The sequence below is a fragment of the Atheta coriaria genome, unplaced genomic scaffold, assembly GCF_025399875.1.
Source record: "Atheta coriaria isolate IRGN ID8LTWV9N9 unplaced genomic scaffold, Caltech_Dcor_3.1 hic_scaffold_1_pilon, whole genome shotgun sequence".
Classification (NCBI taxonomy): Eukaryota; Metazoa; Arthropoda; class Insecta; order Coleoptera; family Staphylinidae; genus Dalotia; species Dalotia coriaria.
In genome coordinates, this window is record NW_027045443.1 from 7227244 (window position 1) to 7246858 (window position 19615).

General features: G+C 34.1%; 1 protein-coding gene across 1 annotated transcript; it reads right to left on the minus strand.

The window, feature by feature from the left end:
* Nucleotides 1–15617: 15617 nt before the first annotated feature.
* LOC135794190 (uncharacterized) lies at nucleotides 15618–16133 on the minus strand. Its single transcript, XM_065305376.1, has one exon. The coding sequence runs from the start codon at nucleotides 16131–16133 to the stop codon at nucleotides 15618–15620; it is 516 nt and encodes a 171-aa protein (XP_065161448.1).
* Nucleotides 16134–19615: the final 3482 nt, after the last annotated feature.

Sequence of the window (19615 nt, forward strand, 5' to 3'; positions counted from 1 at the left end):
CGAAGGGTCCTGCCCTTGGTCAAATATGTACGCATAGTTTTGCACTTAGATATTTTGGAAGAATAAAGTTAGTAGTTACCGAGCAAGCATCGTATGAAAGATCGCCTCCCCTTCTCGAGCACCTCTAAGACTCTCCGCTGCCCACAACCAGCGTAAAATCCCATACATCAGTCCTTCTGCTCTAAGCTTTTGAACCCGGCGCCATGCTTCAGAGCGCACGTTGGCTTCACAGTTCATAATATTGCATATACGAGTATTGGACCCAAACCGACAGCTCGTGCAGTGGCGGAGAGATTTGTGTGGCCAGGAGTGAAGAGCGACTGTCGGGAGTGGGCAAAGGCTTGCCTCGAGTGCCAGCAAGCAAATTTCTCGACATGTATCTGCTCCCATTGGCAAGTTTCAGACGCCCTAGGAAGATTTGACCGCTGCCATATCGACTTGATTGTTTTGCCTCCATCCGAAGGACATAGATATTGCCTTACACTAGTCGTCAATATATCAATCGAGCGTTGCTGGAGTAATGGATCTGCCGCCACGGAGTACCGGGAGAATTACAACAGATCCAAGGTCGACAATTCGAGTCATTCCTGTTTAGGATTTGAATGCTATGATAGGTTCAACGCGCATCTACGGAGAACCGCCAGCCATCCACAGGCTAATGGCATGATTGAGCGGATGCACCGCCAATTGAAGGCAGCTCTGATGTGCCATCGTAAACCAGCGTACGTTGAAAACCCTTCAATTATTCTGCTTGGACTGCGTAATGCTTGGAGGATATACAAGCCACACCAGCGGAGATGGTTTTCGGACAAACCTTACGCCTGCCTGGCGAGTTTATGGGCAGCAGTGACATTCGCCGGACTTCGGAAACGAATTCATTAGAATCTGAGGAACAATTCCGCGTTCTGTTGCCATCGAGCCATCCCGACATGGGAAAAGAGGATATTCCTGCCCAAGACTCACGGATTGCGAGCAGGTGTTTGTACGTCGTGATGCGGTCAGGATTGGCCTACAACCACCATATGATGGACCATTTCCGGTTATAAGACGCGGTGAAAATCTTTGTGCGCATTAACGGTAAAGAGGTTGCTGTTTCGATTGACCGCGTGAAGCCGGTATTTGTGTGGGTGCAGCCAGAAATGCCACCACCAGAGGAGGAAATGGAAGAAGGTGACGACGGCGGTAGCCATCTGGTATGGCAGCCCGCGAACCTTCAGCTCAAACGCCGCCGCCGGGTGTGAATTGTCACAAGGAGGCAACGATAAGCGCGGTAATCCGCACCGCCGAAAAGAAAGTTCAGGTGTAAGTCTCCAGTGGTTGACACAAAGGCAGAAGTGCAAATGCTATCGTTCCTGCAAAGAAGGTGCGATTTAGTTTACGTTTAAATGAAGAGTGCGTTAGGCGATCCAATAGGATTACTAGTGAACCAAACAGATTCAAGCAGGTTTCAAGTAATGAGTTTTTTAAATATATGTAAATTGTTTAGATTTTTTGTTTTATGCAATGCGTTAAACATTTTTCTTTTCTTTGCTTTGTTGATTTTGTAAGAATTTATTGTTCAATTTTTTATGTGCACATAACTTGACTGCGTAATTTTTTTCTCATATAACTTTTTCTCCGGTAGGGTACTGTGGGGACTACCATCACCATCTGTGCTATCTAATTCTTCATCTGCATTGCATGCCATTTTCCCAAAATTCTTAATATCTTATTTTTTATTACCTTTCTATTGGTTACAGTTTTCTATTTTCCTACTTTCTTGCTATCATAAACCACCCTTAAAAAACCTAATCCCTGAGTCGGTTTGGCACGCTGTATCTAGCGTGCGAAGAGTAACAGATGGTCAGCTCAGATTCCCAAAATCCGATGGTCACTTTTTCCCTCTCTTTAATGTATCACACACTTCCTTTATTTTCAATCAATTAAAACTTTCAATTTCTTCCTACTTCCAAATTTTCTTGTCACCACCTAATAACCTAGAGGGTTGCTGATGAGAACAAGGGTGTAGGAAAACTTAACTTCTTTACTTCATACTGAGCACTTCTTGACCAGACCTGGTAGTCTCCACATCGTTTAATAAACGTAAGTCGTGATATCGAACTTAATGTATTTGTACTTATAACAACTAACACCACACATCTATCCAGAACATTGCCAGCGAGAACTTCAACCTCGTTTTTTGCAAAGCTGACAAAGGCAACTCACTGGTTGTATCGGTAAGTGATTATAAGAGAATAAATAGATAATTGCCTCCAGACCCTTGATGTTGTGCAAAAGTATTCAGAGATCCGTGCGCAAAATAAAAATATATTCAAATTCGCAATAAAATAAATCAATAGTATTAAGAGACAACATCAAGTTTAGATTAGTACACATGAACCAATGATACCGAGACAATGTCTTTGGGATTAATTAAATTACATATTTATTACATTCTTTTGCGAATACGTAATCAGTGTATATTTGAAATATTTATTTATAACTTTTCGTGATTATTGGATTTACAATTTTTTATATTTTGAGTTAACATGTTTCGCCCAGAGGGCATCTTCATAAACTGAATTTGTAGGTATGTTAGGGGTGTTTGTGTGTCAGTGTTTATTGTGAATGCGGTATCGTGTTGTGTGGGAATGTGTAGTTTGTTGAGTGGTTTTAAAAATTGTCGTGTATTGAGTGTGTCTGTTCGTTTAGCAATTGGTGTTTGATATTGTGTTTGTATATCTGTATGTGGTCTGTAATATTTAAGTATTTATCTGTGGATGATTTTAATATTGTTAGTGTATGTTAGTGCTGTGTTGTGTTGGTGATTGTGTTTTGCATAGTGTGAGTAGGTATGTGAGTATTTTTGATTGCGTTTGTGTGTTCTTGGTATCTGAGTTGCATGTTAGTTTTTCCTATATATATTCTATTGCATGTTACAGGTAATTTTATAGATACCGCTGTTTTTGTATTTGTTTGTTTAGTGTTGTGTGCGTCTGTAGTTTGTTGAATAGTTTTAATTTGTTTTGTATGCAATTCTATGGTTTTGAATATTTTTGTGATGTTATATGTATCTTTGTTTATGTAATTGGAATGTTTGGAATTTGGTGGGTGTGTTTGTGTTGTCTATGGTTGTGTTTTTATTTGTGGATTTGTTGTGATTTTGTTTTATGATTTGTGTATATTTTGTTTACGTGCGTTTTGTGTGTATCCGTTTTCTATTGCTATTTTAATTATTTTATTGTATTCAATGTTGTATTTAATTTCTCTAGTGATGTGTTTATTAATCTGTTGAAACTATTGAATCTAAAGAAGGCATTTTTGTGTGGATGATGTGATGTGGCGTGAATTATGTTGTTTTGTGTCTGTGGGTTTTCTGTAGATGTTAAAATAGAAATCTGTTTTGTTTTTGTTATGTTTATGTCTAAAAAGTTAATGCTGTTATTTTTGTTCTGTATCTGTGGTAAGTTAGGTTATTTATGTGTGTTGTAGTTTATGTCTTGAATGTCTGTAATGTTGTGTGGTTCATGTATATGGAATATAATGTCATCTATGTATCTGTACCATTAGAAAAGTTTGTATTTTTTGTTTAATGTTATTTGACTATTGTTTCTTCTATTTCTTGTAAAAGTTCACTAATAAAACCTGAGATGGGGGATCCATGGCTACCCCCGTGTTTGTAATTGTATGTGTTGTTGTTAAATGTGCAAAAGTTTTTGTTTTAATATTTGTGTTAATGTGTTTTGTATAGTATTTTATGTGTGTTGTGTCTGTGTTTTGATTCTATCATTTTTTGTATTAAGTTAATTGTCTCTGTTGTAGGTATGTTTGTGTATAGATTTGTGGGATCGGTGAGTGTAAGTGCAAATTATTTATGATGATTTAGATATTTGACGGTATTTATTTTATGCAACGACACTTAGTTTTATTTATCACGAACTATATTTGATAAGAAGTCTTGAAGAAGAATAGTTAGGAAGTCTGAAGAGAAGTGAAAAGTAAGAAGTGTAGTGAAGAACTGTAGAGTTTGAAGTAATGTGAAGAATAGTTAGAAGTATGAAGAAGTGTAAAGTAAGAAGTGTAGTGAAGAACTGTCTTTTCCTAAACCCTTGTCACTCACCAGCAACTCTTCAGGTTGATGGGTGGTGATAGAAAATTCAAGTAGGAAGAAATGATAGATTTGATTGGTAGAAAGTGTATGACATTGAAGAGAGGAAAGCTGACCTTTGGATTCTGGGAATCGAGCCGTGCCAAAACCGTCCGACTCAGGGGATTAGGTTTTCAAGGTAATAAAAGACGTGGGAAATTTGGGAATTTTGGATGAAGAATTACGGTATAAGCAATACGTAACTTTACGTTTTTATTAATATTGCGCCCTTTATTTTGAACGATTTCAACGATCTAAAATGCTTGAAAATGCTTATTTTAGCAAAACAGCACGTTTTGAGCTTTAATCTGCGTTTTAACGCGTAAAACAGCATAAAAACGAGAATTTAATTTTATTATTTGTTTTTTATTAATATTGCTTCTATTTCAACGATTTCAACGATCTAAAATGCTTGAAAATGCTTATTTTAGCAAAACAGCACGTTTTGAGCTTTAATCTGCGTTTTAACGCGTAAAACAGTATAAAAAAACGTGACGAAATTTCTTTTATTATTCGTTTTTATTAATATTGCGTCCATTTGAACGATTTCAACGATCTAAAATGCTTGAAAATGCTTATTTTAGCAAAACAGCACGTTTTGAGCTTTAATCTGCGTTTTAACGCGTAAAACAAAGCATAAAATGACAAATTTTTTTATTATCTGTTTTTATTAATATTGCTTCCTCTATTTTAAAACGATTTCAACGATCTAAAATGCTTGAAAATGCTTATTTTAGCAAAACAGCACGTTTTGAGCTTTAATCTGCGTTTTAACGCGTAAAACAGCACAAAAACGACGAAATTTCTTTTATTATTCGTTTTATTCATATTGCTTCTATTTGAACGATTTCAACGATCTAAAATGCTTGAAAATGCTTATTTTAGCAAAACAGCACGTTTTGAGCTTTAATCTGCGTTTTAACGCGTAAAACAGCATAAAAAAGACGAATTTTTATTATTCGTTTTTTATTAATATTGCGTCTATTTGAACGATTTCAACGATCTAAAATGCTTGAAAATGCTTATTTTAGCAAAACAGCACGTTTTGAGCTTTAATCTGCGTTTTAACGCGTAAAACAGCATAAAAACGACGAATTTTTATTATTCGTTTTTTATTAATATTGCGTCTATTTGAACGATTTCAACGATCTAAAATGCTTGAAAATGCTTATTTTAGCAAAACAGCACGTTTTGAGCTTTAATCTGCGTTTTAACGCGTAAAACAGCATAAAACGACGAAATTTTTATTATTCGTTTTTTATTAATATTGCGTCTATTTGAACGATTTCAACGATCTAAAATGCTTGAAAATGCTTATTTTAGCAAAACAGCACGTTTTGAGCTTTAATCTGCGTTTTAACGCGTAAAACAGCATAAAACGACGAAATTTTTATTATTCGTTTTTTATTAATATTGCGTCTATTTGAACGATTTCAACGATCTAAAATGCTTGAAAATGCTTATTTTAGCAAAACAGCACGTTTTGAGCTTTAATCTGCGTTTTAACGCGTAAAACAGCATAAAAACGACGAAATTTTTATTATTCGTTTTTTATTAATATTGCGTCTATTTGAACGATTTCAACGATCTAAAATGCTTGAAAATGCTTATTTTAGCAAAACAGCACGTTTTGAGCTTTAATCTGCGTTTTAACGCGTAAAACAGCATAAAACGACGAAATTTTATTATTCGTTTTTTATTAATATTGCGTCTATTTGAACGATTTCAACGATCTAAAATGCTTGAAAATGCTTATTTTAGCAAAACAGCACGTTTTGAGCTTTAATCTGCGTTTTAACGCGTAAAACAGCATAAAAACGACGAAATTTATTATTCGTTTTTATTAATATTGCGTCTTTGAACGATTTCAACGATCTAAAATGCTTGAAAATGCTTATTTTAGCAAAACAGCACGTTTTGAGCTTTAATCTGCGTTTTAACGCGTAAAACAGCATAAAAACGACGAAATTTTTATTATTCGTTTTTTATTAATATTGCGTCTATTTGAACGATTTCAACGATCTAAAATGCTTGAAAATGCTTATTTTAGCAAAACAGCACGTTTTGAGCTTTAATCTGCGTTTTAACGCGTAAAACAGCATAAAACGACGAAATTTTTATTATTCGTTTTTTATTAATATTGCGTCTATTTGAACGATTTCAACGATCTAAAATGCTTGAAAATGCTTATTTTAGCAAAACAGCACGTTTTGAGCTTTAATCTGCGTTTTAACGCGTAAAACAGCATAAAAACGACGAAATTTTTATTATTCGTTTTTTATTAATATTGCGTCTATTTGAACGATTTCAACGATCTAAAATGCTTGAAAATGCTTATTTTAGCAAAACAGCACGTTTTGAGCTTTAATCTGCGTTTTAACGCGTAAAACAGCAAAAAACGACGAAATTTTTATTATTCGTTTTTTATTAATATTGCTTCTATTTGAACGATTTCAACGATCTAAAATGCTTGAAAATGCTTATTTTAGCAAAACAGCACGTTTTGAGCTTTAATCTGCGTTTTAACGCGTAAAACAGCATAAAACGACGAATTTTTATTATTCGTTTTTTATTAATATTGCGTCTATTTGAACGATTTCAACGATCTAAAATGCTTGAAAATGCTTATTTTAGCAAAACAGCACGTTTTGAGCTTTAATCTGCGTTTTAACGCGTAAAACAGCATAAAAACGACGAAATTTTTATTATTCGTTTTTTATTAATATTGCGTCTATTTGAACGATTTCAACGATCTAAAATGCTTGAAAATGCTTATTTTAGCAAAACAGCACGTTTTGAGCTTTAATCTGCGTTTTAACGCGTAAAACAGCATAAAAAACAACTGAAGATTATAAATGGATATTTTGCACATAAAGACATCCATAAGTACACATGGGTACAACAAAGCAAGAATCTTAGATCGATAATTGATTACATAATCATAAGACAAAAATCCAACATTAAGGCGCTGGACTGCAGAGTCCAAAGAGGAGCGGAATGCGGTACAGACCACTATCTACTGCGAGCATCCATGTACTTTCGGCCCTCTACACACCCAACCAAGGCACTAAGGAAAAGCCCAGAATGCAAGGCAGAAGGAATCAAGTATAACATCGACAGTATAAATGAACCTAGCACAAGTCATTTATACAAAGAGAGGTTGAAACAATAGCTGAACAGTGAAATTGAAGACACGGCTAAAAATATTTACCACACATATGCAACAGTATCCATCAAGCAGCATCAGAAGCCTTAGGAAAAGTCGGAAGAAAACAAAATGAATACCAGAATTGGGATGAGGGAATAGAAAAGGAAGTAGCGCTGAAAAAACAGCTATACAACACTGCGCTTAGCACAAGAAATCCAGCAGACCAACTAGCATATACACAACAAAAAAGAAAAGTAAGATCGTCGATAGAAAGGATAAACCTTTCTGGTTTCACTGAAACTTTTACTACTCTGCGACATGTTTCGCCACACTGTGGCATCATCAGGCAGATGAATATTAAAATTATAGGTGCAAAATTTGACTATTTATAGAGAAAAAGTTTTATGGAAAAGTGGTGGGGGAACTACTTTAAAAGGTGTATATTAAGCAATGGGGATTTGTTAACTTCTACCTGATCGTTTAACAATAATCCCTTTTTGTGATAAGTGTTTATTTCTAAAGATTCTAATAGGTTTAATTTTAGGCTTTTATTGCATCTATGTAAAATTTTAAAATTTGGATTGAAATTATGATTATGTTTTAATAAATGTTCGGCATATGTAGACTGATTTGACTAAATTTTGAAACTATGCGCGTGTTCTTTAATCCGGACATTAAAAGACCTTCCTGTTTGACCAACGTATACTTTAGGGCAATCACCACATGATAATAAATATACACCGGAATCTGTTTTCGGATCTACTTTGTCTAACTTGCGAATAATCGCCAAGTGCACCTAGTATTCATGGACTTACACAAAGTGTACGACAGTACGGGTGGACAGTTGTGGGATAACCAAGATATTTGCAACTTTAGAAGAGTCTTCATTAAATCGCAATATAGTAAATACAATAAAAGATCTATACAATGGCAGCAATTCACGGATAAAATTAAGGAACCAATTATCCGATACCATCAAACTGTCAAAGGGCCTGCGGCAGGACTGTCTGTTTATCACCAACACTCTTCAAGCTGTTCATAGAAAAAGCCCTCAGCACATGAAAAAAGAAGTGCAACACCATGGGATTCCCACTGGAGGATAGAACACTGTACACTTTACAGTTCGCCGATGACCAAGTCATAGTCGCACATAGTAAAGAGGATGTAGAATATATGACAAGAAAACTCATTGAAGAGTACAAACGCTGGGGGCTTGAACTAAATGTGTGTAAGACGAAGTACATGTGTGTGGGCGGAGAACTGAAGGACCTGATCTTAGAAAACTCCATGGTAATAAAAGGATGTGAAGGGAACACATACTTAGGCCATCTCATAACAATGGATGGGAAAGAAACCAGGAACATAAGACATAGAATCAACCAGGCTAAGAAAATCGTAGGAATGCTAAATGGGATTTGGTGGTTAACACATGTGTCAAAAGGAAGAAAACTAAGAATCTATAACAGCCTGGTGCAGACAGTACTTACGTACGGTGCTGAAATATGGACAATCAATGAATCTGATAAAACGAAATTGAACACCCTAGAAATTGATGTGCTCCGACGTTCGGCAAAAAGATCACGCCTTGAGCATATAAGAAACGAAGAAATCCGCGCTATAATGAAAGCCACGCACACAATAAGCGATGCAATAAGAACCCAACAGTTAATTTGGAATGGCCATGTACAAAGAATGGATTCGTTTTTATTAATATTGCTTCTATTTGAACGATTTCAACGATCTAAAATGCTTGAAAATGCTTATTTTAGCAAAACAGCACGTTTTGAGCTTTAATCTGCGTTTTAACGCGTAAAACAGCATAAAAACGACGAAATTTTTATTATTCGTTTTTTATTAATATTGCTTCTATTTGAACGATTTCAACGATCTAAAATGCTTGAAAATGCTTATTTTAGCAAAACAGCACGTTTTGAGCTTTAATCTGCGTTTTAACGCGTAAAACAGCATAAAAACGACGAAATTTTTATTATTCGTTTTTTATTAATATTGCTTCTATTTGAACGATTTCAACGATCTAAAATGCTTGAAAATGCTTATTTTAGCAAAACAGCACGTTTTGAGCTTTAATCTGCGTTTTAACGCGTAAAACAGCATAAAACGACGAAATTTTTATTATTCGTTTTTTATTAATATTGCGTCTATTTGAACGATTTCAACGATCTAAAATGCTTGAAAATGCTTATTTTAGCAAAACAGCACGTTTTGAGCTTTAATCTGCGTTTTAACGCGTAAAACAGCATAAAAACGACATTTTTTATTATTCGTTTTTATTAATATTGCGTTCTATTTGAACGATTTCAACGATCTAAAATGCTTGAAAATGCTTATTTTAGCAAAACAGCACGTTTTGAGCTTTAATCTGCGTTTTAACGCGTAAAACAGCATAAAAACGACGAAATTTTTATTATTCGTTTTTTATTAATATTGCTTCTATTTGAACGATTTCAACGATCTAAAATGTTTGAAAATGCTTATTTTAGCAAAACAGCACGTTTTGAGCTTTAATCTGCGTTTTACCGCGTAAAACAGCATAAAAACGACGAAATTTTTATTATTCGTTTTATAATATTGCTTCTATTCTGAACGATTTCAACGATCTAAAATGCTTGAAAATGCTTATTTTAGCAAAACAGCACGTTTTGAGCTTTAATCTGCGTTTTAACGCGTAAAACAGCATAAAAACGACGAAATTTTTATTATTCGTTTTTTATCAATATTGCTTCTATTTGAACGATTTCAACGATCTAAAAAGCTTGAAAATGCTTATTTTAGCAAAACAGCACGTTTTGAGCTTTAATCTGCGTTTTAACGCGTAAAACAGCATAAAACGACGAATTTTATTATTCGTTTTTTATTAATATTGCGTCTATTTGAACGATTTCAACGATCTAAAATGCTTGAAAATGCTTATTTTAGCAAAACAGCACGTTTTGAGCTTTAATCTGCGTTTTAACGCGTAAAACAGCATAAAAACGACGAAATTTTTATTATTCGTTTTTTTATTAATATTGCTTCTATTTGAACGATTTCAACGATCTAAAATGCTTGAAAATGCTTATTTTAGCAAAAAAACATAATGTTTTGAGCTTTTATCTGCGTTTCCTTCTTTAACGCGTAAAATTGCGCATAAAACGACGTGAATTTTTTATTATTCGTTTTTATTAATATTGTTTCTCATTTGAACGATTTCAACGATCTAAAATGTTTGAAAATGCTTATTTTAGCAAAAACGACGAAATTTTTATTATTCGTTTTTTATTAATATTGCGTCTATTTGAACGATTTCAACGATCTAAAATGCTTGAAAATGCTTATTTTAGCAAAACAGCACGTTTTGAGCTTTATTCTGCGTTTTAACGCGTAAAACAGCATAAAAACGACGAAATTTTTATTATTCGTTTTTTATTTTTATTGCGTCTATTTGAACGATTTCAACGATCTAAAATGCTTGAAAATGCTTATTTTAGCAAAACAGCACGTTTTGAGCTTTAATCTGCGTTTTAACGCGTAAAACAGCATAAAAACGACGAAATTTTATTATTCGTTTTTTATTAATATTGCTTCTATTTGAACGATTTCAACGATCTAAAATGCTTGAAAATGCTTATTTTAGCAAAACAGCACGTTTTGAGCTTTAATCTGCGTTTTAACGCGTAAAACAGCATAAAAACGACGAAATTTTTATTATTCGTTTTTTATTAATATTGCGTCTATTTGAACGATTTCAACGATCTAAAATGCTTGAAAATGCTTATTTTAGCAAACATATCGTTTTGAGTTTTTAACGCGTCGCGTAAAACAGCATAAAAACGACGAAATTTTTATTATTCGTTTTTTATTAATATTGCGTCTATTTGAACGATTTCAACGATCTAAAATGCTTGAAAATGCTTATTTTAGCAAAACAGCACGTTTTGAGCTTTAATCTGCGTTTTAACGCGTAAAACAGCATAAAAACGACGAATTTTTTATTATTCGTTTTTTATTAATATTGCGTCTATTTGAACGATTTCAACGATCTAAAATGCTTGAAAATGCTTATTTTAGCAAAACAGCACGTTTTGAGCTTTAATCTGCGTTTTAACGCGTAAAACAGCATAAAAACGACGAAATTTTTATTATTTGTTTTTTATTAATATTGCGTCTATTTAAACGATTTCAACGATCTAAAATGCTTGAAAATGCTTATTTTAGCAAAACAGCACGTTTTGAGCTTTAATCTGCGTTTTAACGCGTAAAACAGCATAAATGACGAATTTTTATTATTCGTTTTATTACTATTGCTTCGTATTTAAACGATTTCACCGATCTAAATGCTTCGGTGCTTTTATTTTAGCAAAACAGCACGATTTGAGCTTAATCTGCGTTTAACGCGTAAAAACAGCATAAAAACGACGAAATTTTTATTATTCGTTTTTTATTAATATTGCTTCTATTTGAACGATTTCAACGATCTAAAATGCTTGAAAATGCTTATTTTAGCAAAACAGCACGTTTTGAGCTTTAATCTGCGTTTTAACGCGTAAAACAGCATAAAAACGACGAAATTTTTATTATTCGTTTTATTAATATTGCTTCTATTTTGAATCGATTTCCCCAAATGATCTAAAATGCTTGAAAATAAGCTTTATTTTGTAGCAAAACAGCACGTTTTGAGTTTTAATCTGCGTTTTAACGCGTAAAACAGCATAAAAACGCATTTTAAATTTTTATTATTCGTTTTTTATCAATATTGCTTCTATTTGAACGATTTCAACGATCTAAAAAGCTTGAAAATGCTTATTTTAGCAAAACAGCACGTTTTGAGCTTTAATCTGCGTTTTAACGCGTAAAACAGCATAAAAACGACGAATTTTTATTATTCGTTTTATTACTGTGTCTATTTGAACGATTTCGACGATCTAAAATGCTTGAAAATGCTTATTTTAGCAAAACAGCACGTTTTGAGCTTTAATCTGCGTTTTAACGCGTAAAACAGCATAAAAACGACGAAATTTTATTATTCGTTTTTATTAATATTGCTTCTATTTGAACGATTTCAACGATCTAAAATGCTTGAAAATGCTTATTTTAGCAAAACAGCACGTTTTGAGCTTTATCTGCGTTTTAACGCGTAAAACAGCATAAAAACGACGAATTTTTATTATTCGTTTTTTATTAATATTGCTTCTATTTGAACGATTTCAACGATCTAAAATGCTTGAAAATGCTTATTTTAGCAAAACAGCACGTTTTGAGCTTTAATCTGCGTTTTAACGCGTAAAACAGTATAAAAACGACGAAATTTTTATTATTCGTTTATTATTATTGCGTCTATTTGAACGATTTCAACGATCTAAAATGCTTGAAAATGCTTATTTTAGCAAAACAGCACGTTTTGAGCTTTATTCTGCGTTTTAACGCGTAAAACAGCATAAAAACGACGAAATTTTTATTATTCGTTTTTATTTTATTGTGTCTATTTGAACGATTTCAACGATCTAAAATGCTTGAAAATGCTTATTTTAGCAAAACAGCACGTTTTGAGCTTTAATCTGCGTTTTAACGCGTAAAACAGCATAAAACGACGAAATTTTTATTATTCGTTTTTATTATTATTGCTTCTATTTGAACGATTTCAATGATCTAAAATGCTTGAAAATGCTTATTTTAGCAAAACAGCACGTTTTGAGCTTTAATCTGCGTTTTAACGCGTAACACAGCATAAAAACGACGAAATTTTTATTATTCGTTTTATTAATATTGCGTCTATTTGAACGATTTCAACGATCTAAAATGCTTGAAAATGTTTATTTTAGCAAAACAGCACGTTTTGAGCTTTAATCTGCGTTTTAACGCGTAAAACAGCATAAAAACGACGAAATTTTTATTATTCGTTTTTTATTAATATTGCGTCTATTTGAACGATTTCAACGATCTAAAATGCTTGAAAATGCTTATTTTAGCAAAACAGCACGTTTTGAGCTTTATTCTGCGTTTTAACGCGTAAAACAGCATAAAACGACGAATTTTTATTATTCGTTTTATTAATATTGCGTCTATTTGAACGATTTCAACGATCTAAAATGCTTGAAAATGCTTATTTTAGCAAAACAGCACGTTTTGAGCTTTAATCTGCGTTTTAACGCGTAAAACAGCATAAAAACGACGAAATTTTTATTATTTGTTTTTTATTAATATTGCGTCTATTTGAACGATTTCAACGATCTAAAATGCTTGAAAATGCTTATTTTAGCAAAACAGCACGTTTTGAGCTTTAATCTGCGTTTTAACGCATAAAACAGCATAAAAATGACGAATTTTTTATTATTCGTTTTTTATTAATATTGCTTCTATTTAAACGATTTCAACGATCTAAAATGCTTGAAAATGCTTATTTTAGCAAAACAGCACGATTTGAGCTTTAATCTGCGTTTTAACGCGTAAAACAGCATAAAAACGACGAATTTTTTATTATTCGTTTTTTATTAATATTGCGTCTATTTGAACGATTTCAACGATCTAAAATGCTTGAAAATGCTTATTTTAGCAAAACAGCACGTTTTGAGCTTTAATCAGCGTTTTAACGCGTGCGCATAAAAATGCCCGAAATTCTTTATTATTCGTTTTATTAATATTGCGTCTATTTGAACGATTTCAACGATCTAAAATGCTGGAAAATGCTTATTTTAGCAAAACAGCACGTTTTGAGCTTTAATCTGCGTTTTAACGCGTAAAACAGCATAAAAATGACGAATTTTTATTATTCGTTTTTATTAATATTGCTCACGAACGATTTCAACGATCTAAAATGCTTGAAAATGCTTATTTTAGCAAAACAGCACGTTTTGAGCTTTAATCTGCGTTTTAACGCTGTAAAACAGCATAAAACCACAAATTTTTATTATTCTGTTTTTATTAATATCTGCGTCTATTTGAACGATTTCAACGATCTAAAATGCTTGAAAATGCTTATTTTAGCAAAACAGCACGTTTTGAGCTTTAATCTGCGTTTTAACGCGTAAAACAGCATAAAAACGACGAAATTTTTATTATTCGTTTTTTATTAATATTGCGTCTATTTGAACGATTTCAACGATCTAAAATGCTTGAAAATGTTTATTTTAGCAAAACAGCACGTTTTGAGCTTTATTCTGCGTTTTAACGCGTAAAACAGCATAAAAACGACGAAATTTTTATTATTCGTTTTTTATTTTTATTGCGTCTATTTGAACGATTTCAACGATCTAAAATGCTTGAAAATGCTTATTTTAGCAAAACAGCACGTTTTGAGCTTCAATCTGCGTTTTGCGAAACAGCACATAAAAACGACGAAATTTTATTATTCGTTTTTATTAATATTGCTTCTATTTGAACGATTTCCTCAACGATCTAAAATGCTTGAAAATGCTTATTTTAGCAAAACAGCACGTTTTGAGCTTTAATCTGCGTTTTAACGCGTAAAACAGCATAAAACGACGAAATTTTTATTATTCGTTTATTGCGTCTATTTGAACGATTTCAACGATCTACATGCTGAAAATCGCTTATTTTAGCAAAATGTTACGTTTTGAGCTTTAATCGCGTTTTAACGCAAAACAGCAATAAAACGACAATTTTAATATTCGTTTTTATTAATATTGTTTTATTTAACGATTTCAAACGATCTAAAATGCTTGAAATGTTAAAGTATTTTAGCAAACAGCATCGTTTTGAGTTTTAATCTGCGTTTTAAATCGCGTAAACAGCATAAAACGACGAAATTTTATTATTCGTTTTTTATTAATATTGCGTCTATTTGAAATCACCTCAACGATTCAAAAATGCTTGAATGTGATATTTTAGCAAAAACAGCATCACGAGTTTTTAATCTGCGTTTAACGCGTAAACAGCATAAAAATCGACGAATTTTTTATTTATTCGTTTTTACATTGGCAGGTCGACGGAACGTGATTTCAACGATCTATAATGCTTTAAATGCTTTTATTTTAGCAAACAGCACGTTGAGCTTTGAATCGCTGAATCGCGTAAAACAGCACAAAATGACGAATTTTTATTATTCGTTTTATTAATATTATTTATTTTAAACGATTTCAACGATCTTAAAATGCTTCGTCATTTCCCCATCGGCTGTGGTAGTAGCGGTAACCGTTGCGGTTGGTGTTACTGATCTTCCCCTGGTTGATGACCTCTGTAGCCGGAGTCGGACCTTGAGCTGCGTTGTGTCAGGTTGTTGATTGCCAGTTGATATTTGCTGCTGCTGATGTTGTACCTCGGTGAGTTTGTGGTTGTTGTTGGCTTAGCTGTAGGTTATTGATCTCTTGCTGGCAGCTTTTTTCAGGATCATCTTGAGTTCAGGATTTGCTGGTCGAGTTTTGAAAGATCCCGCTGTTTGTATGGTCTCTGTTGTACTGCGTAGACCGAGCTGCTGCCCATGTTGAGCACGAGGCGGTCCGCTATTTCCGCCAGGCTGTTGAGATCGTTTAGGTTGGTTGAGACCAGGAGGTATGGACGTACCCAGGCAGGGAGACGCTCTTTCCAGAGTTGATGCAGCGCCTCATCTTCCATGGAGCCTTTTGCTAGCTCGCGCATCTCCCGCAGGAGTTGCGAGGGTCGTTTGTCGCCGAGTGTCATGTCTCTAAGGAGTTTGTGCAGTTGTGTTTGTCTGGAATCCGAGAATCGGCTTAATATTGCCGTTTTTAGGGTTGGGTACTTATCTTGAGTTGGCGGGTTGCTGATTACATCCCAGAGTTGCTTGGAGATGCTGAGTGGAAGAGCCTTTAGGGTCTGGCTGTACTTTTGGTTGTCACTGGTAATGCGGTTGGCTGTGAAGTCAGCTTCAGCGATGGCGAACCACATCTCCGGTGAATCCGCGGCACTGCGGCAGGTTGAGGTTGACTGCGAAGACTTGTGGATTTGTATTCAGATGTGCAGGCAGCTGAAGGACTGGTGGCCCGCTCGAGTGGGCGTTGTTATTTTGCTGTGGTGTTTGTTCGACACCCGGTGGTCTGTCCGATGACTCGGCGCCGAAATCGCCAAGCAGATTGTTGTTCAGAGGATCCTGAGTGGTGTTCGTTGACATGGTGTGTTGTTGTTCTTTTTTAGGGTCCTCAGCATGTGTAATTTTTAGTGATGTCTTTTCCGCCAATTTACTTTCTTGGTTATCGCCGCGGCGTCGGTAGCGAGGCGAGGCTTTTTACTTATTTTGCAGGAATCACGTCGGGGTCACCAATATGTAGTTGCGAGGGTTCTAAACTACAATATATATTCACTCCTGGTAGTCTATAAGTAAAATCAGATTGTTTATTCGCTTATGGTAGCTAACTTGTCGTCAGTATGTGTCAGTATTTTATTGTCGTTCTTCGGATCTTGTCGCTGCGTTGGCTCGCCTTCAGTCCGCTTGCTTCTGCTGGTGGCCGGTGGCGGCGTGACTGAGGCGGCGAGACCGCCACAGGCCTTCGGTATTTGTCGGCGTTCATCGGAGATTTGAATTTTGAAACTGGAGCCTTCGGTATTTGTCGGTGTTCATCGGAGATTTGAATTTTGAAACTGGAGCCTTCGGTATTTGTCGGCGTTTATCGGAGATTTGAATTTTGAAACTTGAGCCTTCGGTATTTGTCGGCGTTCATCGGAGATTTGAATTTTGAAACTTGAGCCTTCGGTATTTCTCGGCGTTCATCGGAGATTTGAATTTTAAAGAAAGCAAAGCAAAAACGGTGTAGTGACAACACCCAAGAAGCGAGCGACCGCCATGTCGACGACGACGACGACGACGACAACGAACTACATACGTCAAGTAGTAGTACTGATAAGAATTACAACACATAGGATTATAGGGATGAACGATAAGAGAATGGAAAGACATGGATTTAAGGATGCCGGAGCGAAGAAGTGCTGCATACTCAGGTACATAGGTTTTGAGGATGCCGTGACGAGGTACTCAGGTCGCCGTGACGAGTGCTTGCTGACTCTACACTTCCGACAATAACCGAAAAATTTCGATAATCAAATTAACCGAGTCCACCTCTCTCGTTCTCAGCTGTTACCGAACACTTCCAACAATAACCGAAAAATTTCGATATTCAAATTTTGCTGACGTCACTCCTGAGACTTTTATTAAAAATCTGAAGAGGGAGTTGGGATACAAAATAATAAATTTTATTTTATTTTATTTAGTGATTGATTGTTCTTATATCCATACGTATCTTATATCTTGAGCAATAAAAAATAAATAAAATATATAAAAAATGAGTGAGTCGTTAAATAAACATGCAAAATCAGTGGTCGGAGGTGGTGTTTTTAATATTAACAATGATTTGCTTCTTGAAGTTGGTTTTATAGCAGTAATTGGATTCTACCACGGCGTTATAATTCGAGATACAATTAAAACAAATACACCACAACAATTAATTCTTCAAGCTACAGAGTGGAAATTATTATTGGACCATCAGCAAGAAATTGAATGTTTTTTCAAAACCAAACAAACTTCAAACAAGTTAAAACTGCCATGTAATAGCGTTTGTACATGCACGTGCGTGTTAGAAACCGCAGACTCAACTAAAACTCTAGCGGAGATAAGAAAAATTAACATTTGTACTGATTTTGATATTGTATTTACAAAGGCAAAGAAGAATGCAATAATCAAGAAGGTTGTAATTTTGGAAAAATATGGTCAGCAAATCGTGTTCGATAGAAGAGAAACGAAGACATTATTTAAATTAAACATTCTGATATCATTTCGATTGAAACGATTGGATCAATTAAAGTTCTACCAATATTTCAACAATTGTTTGGATTATGTTTCTAATCATGCAAACGTTAGTCAAGCTGCAGACCCAATTTCAAGTATTCTACTTCCTGCTCTTCAACCACAACAATCATTAGAACCGGATAAGACATCGTGCAACTATTACTTTGAAACGACAGAAATAATGCACGAAATAATAAATTATTATTATGATTTGCTTATGGAATATGTTAAAAATTATGTACACGTTAATGTGTTGTAAAATAAAATGTTATATTTATTTTTTATAAAGTTTTAAATATATAAAAAAAAACAATAAATGCAATTAACAGTAATATGTCGCTAATAATTAAAATAATAATGTTGATATCAGTATTTTGCGTTGTTTTATTGTTTGCTACTTGATTAGTTGTTTTGTTGTTTGCTTGGTTGTTGTCTTCTTGTATGGTTGTGTTGTTGTCTTGTTGTTGTATGGTTGTCTTGTTGTCTTGTTGTTTAATGGTTGTCTTGTTGTCTTGTTGTTGTGGTTGTTGTTGTTGTTGTTGTGTGTCTGTTTGTTCATTTGTTGGCCATAATATTGATTGCCAATTTTCTGTCTCTCGTATATGACCATCTAGATACTTATATCTGACCATATAATTTAACACATCTGGAGGAGAGGCTGACAATTCTTGGGAAAGGTCAATTGAACATTTTGATCCAGTTATCTTGCCTTTATGTAATTTCATTCGCTTCCATTTTGGTGATTCCCATGTGCTGTCAAATGAATTGTTATTGTCCAATGTAGCATAACACTCATTAACATTATCCGGTGCTGATACATACATCGTAGTATTCAAAATGTTTGTTAAAACAAATATTTCCGATGCAATTACAACTATTGGTGAAAGCCACATTTTCTTTTGTTCTACACTATAATTTTTTTAAATAATATTTGATTCAAAAGGTTTTGTAGTTGCTTAAGTAGTGGAACGCTTGGACACTCGATTCCAAATGAATGCATAGTTCTTGGTATCACATTTATTATTGTTTTCGTAAACTCGTTGTACTTGTATATAAATTTTTCTGACAAGAAATATAAATTTCCGTCGATATATTTATAGACTCCATTTATTTTGTGAGGAATGCCGGGGAAGTAATCACTAAACAAGCCAAGATATTCGAAATTTCTAGCGCAACTATCAATTTTACCGAGGTGAATATCATTGTAAATAATATATAAATAATCAATATATGAATTAAAAACAAAATTAACTTTTGCTTGCTGTGGTAAATTAATGTAATATTTATTAATTTCGGTAGGAGCATTCACAAGAGTTAGTGATGGTATTTTAACATTGTATATCATTCCATTTCCACAATCAAGGTCTCTAGAACTTGACTGTTGATAATTAGGCTTATTTCAAACGTCGTTTGGAAGATTTTTGGGATAAAGGATATCCAACTGGCAATTATACTGGATCAGCGTAGTATTGAATCGGCCTAAGTATCTGCATCCATATCAAGTTTTTGTGAAAAATATAAAATTTTCCATTTGCAAACATAAACGTTTTTAAGTCTTTTTGATAATCACAAATATTCGATTCTTTGGGAT

Coding starts and splice junctions, on each gene's coding strand:
- LOC135794190 (XM_065305376.1), bottom strand. CDS start 16,133: ATGTGGTTCGCCATCGCTGAAGCTGACTTCACAGCCAACCGCATTACC.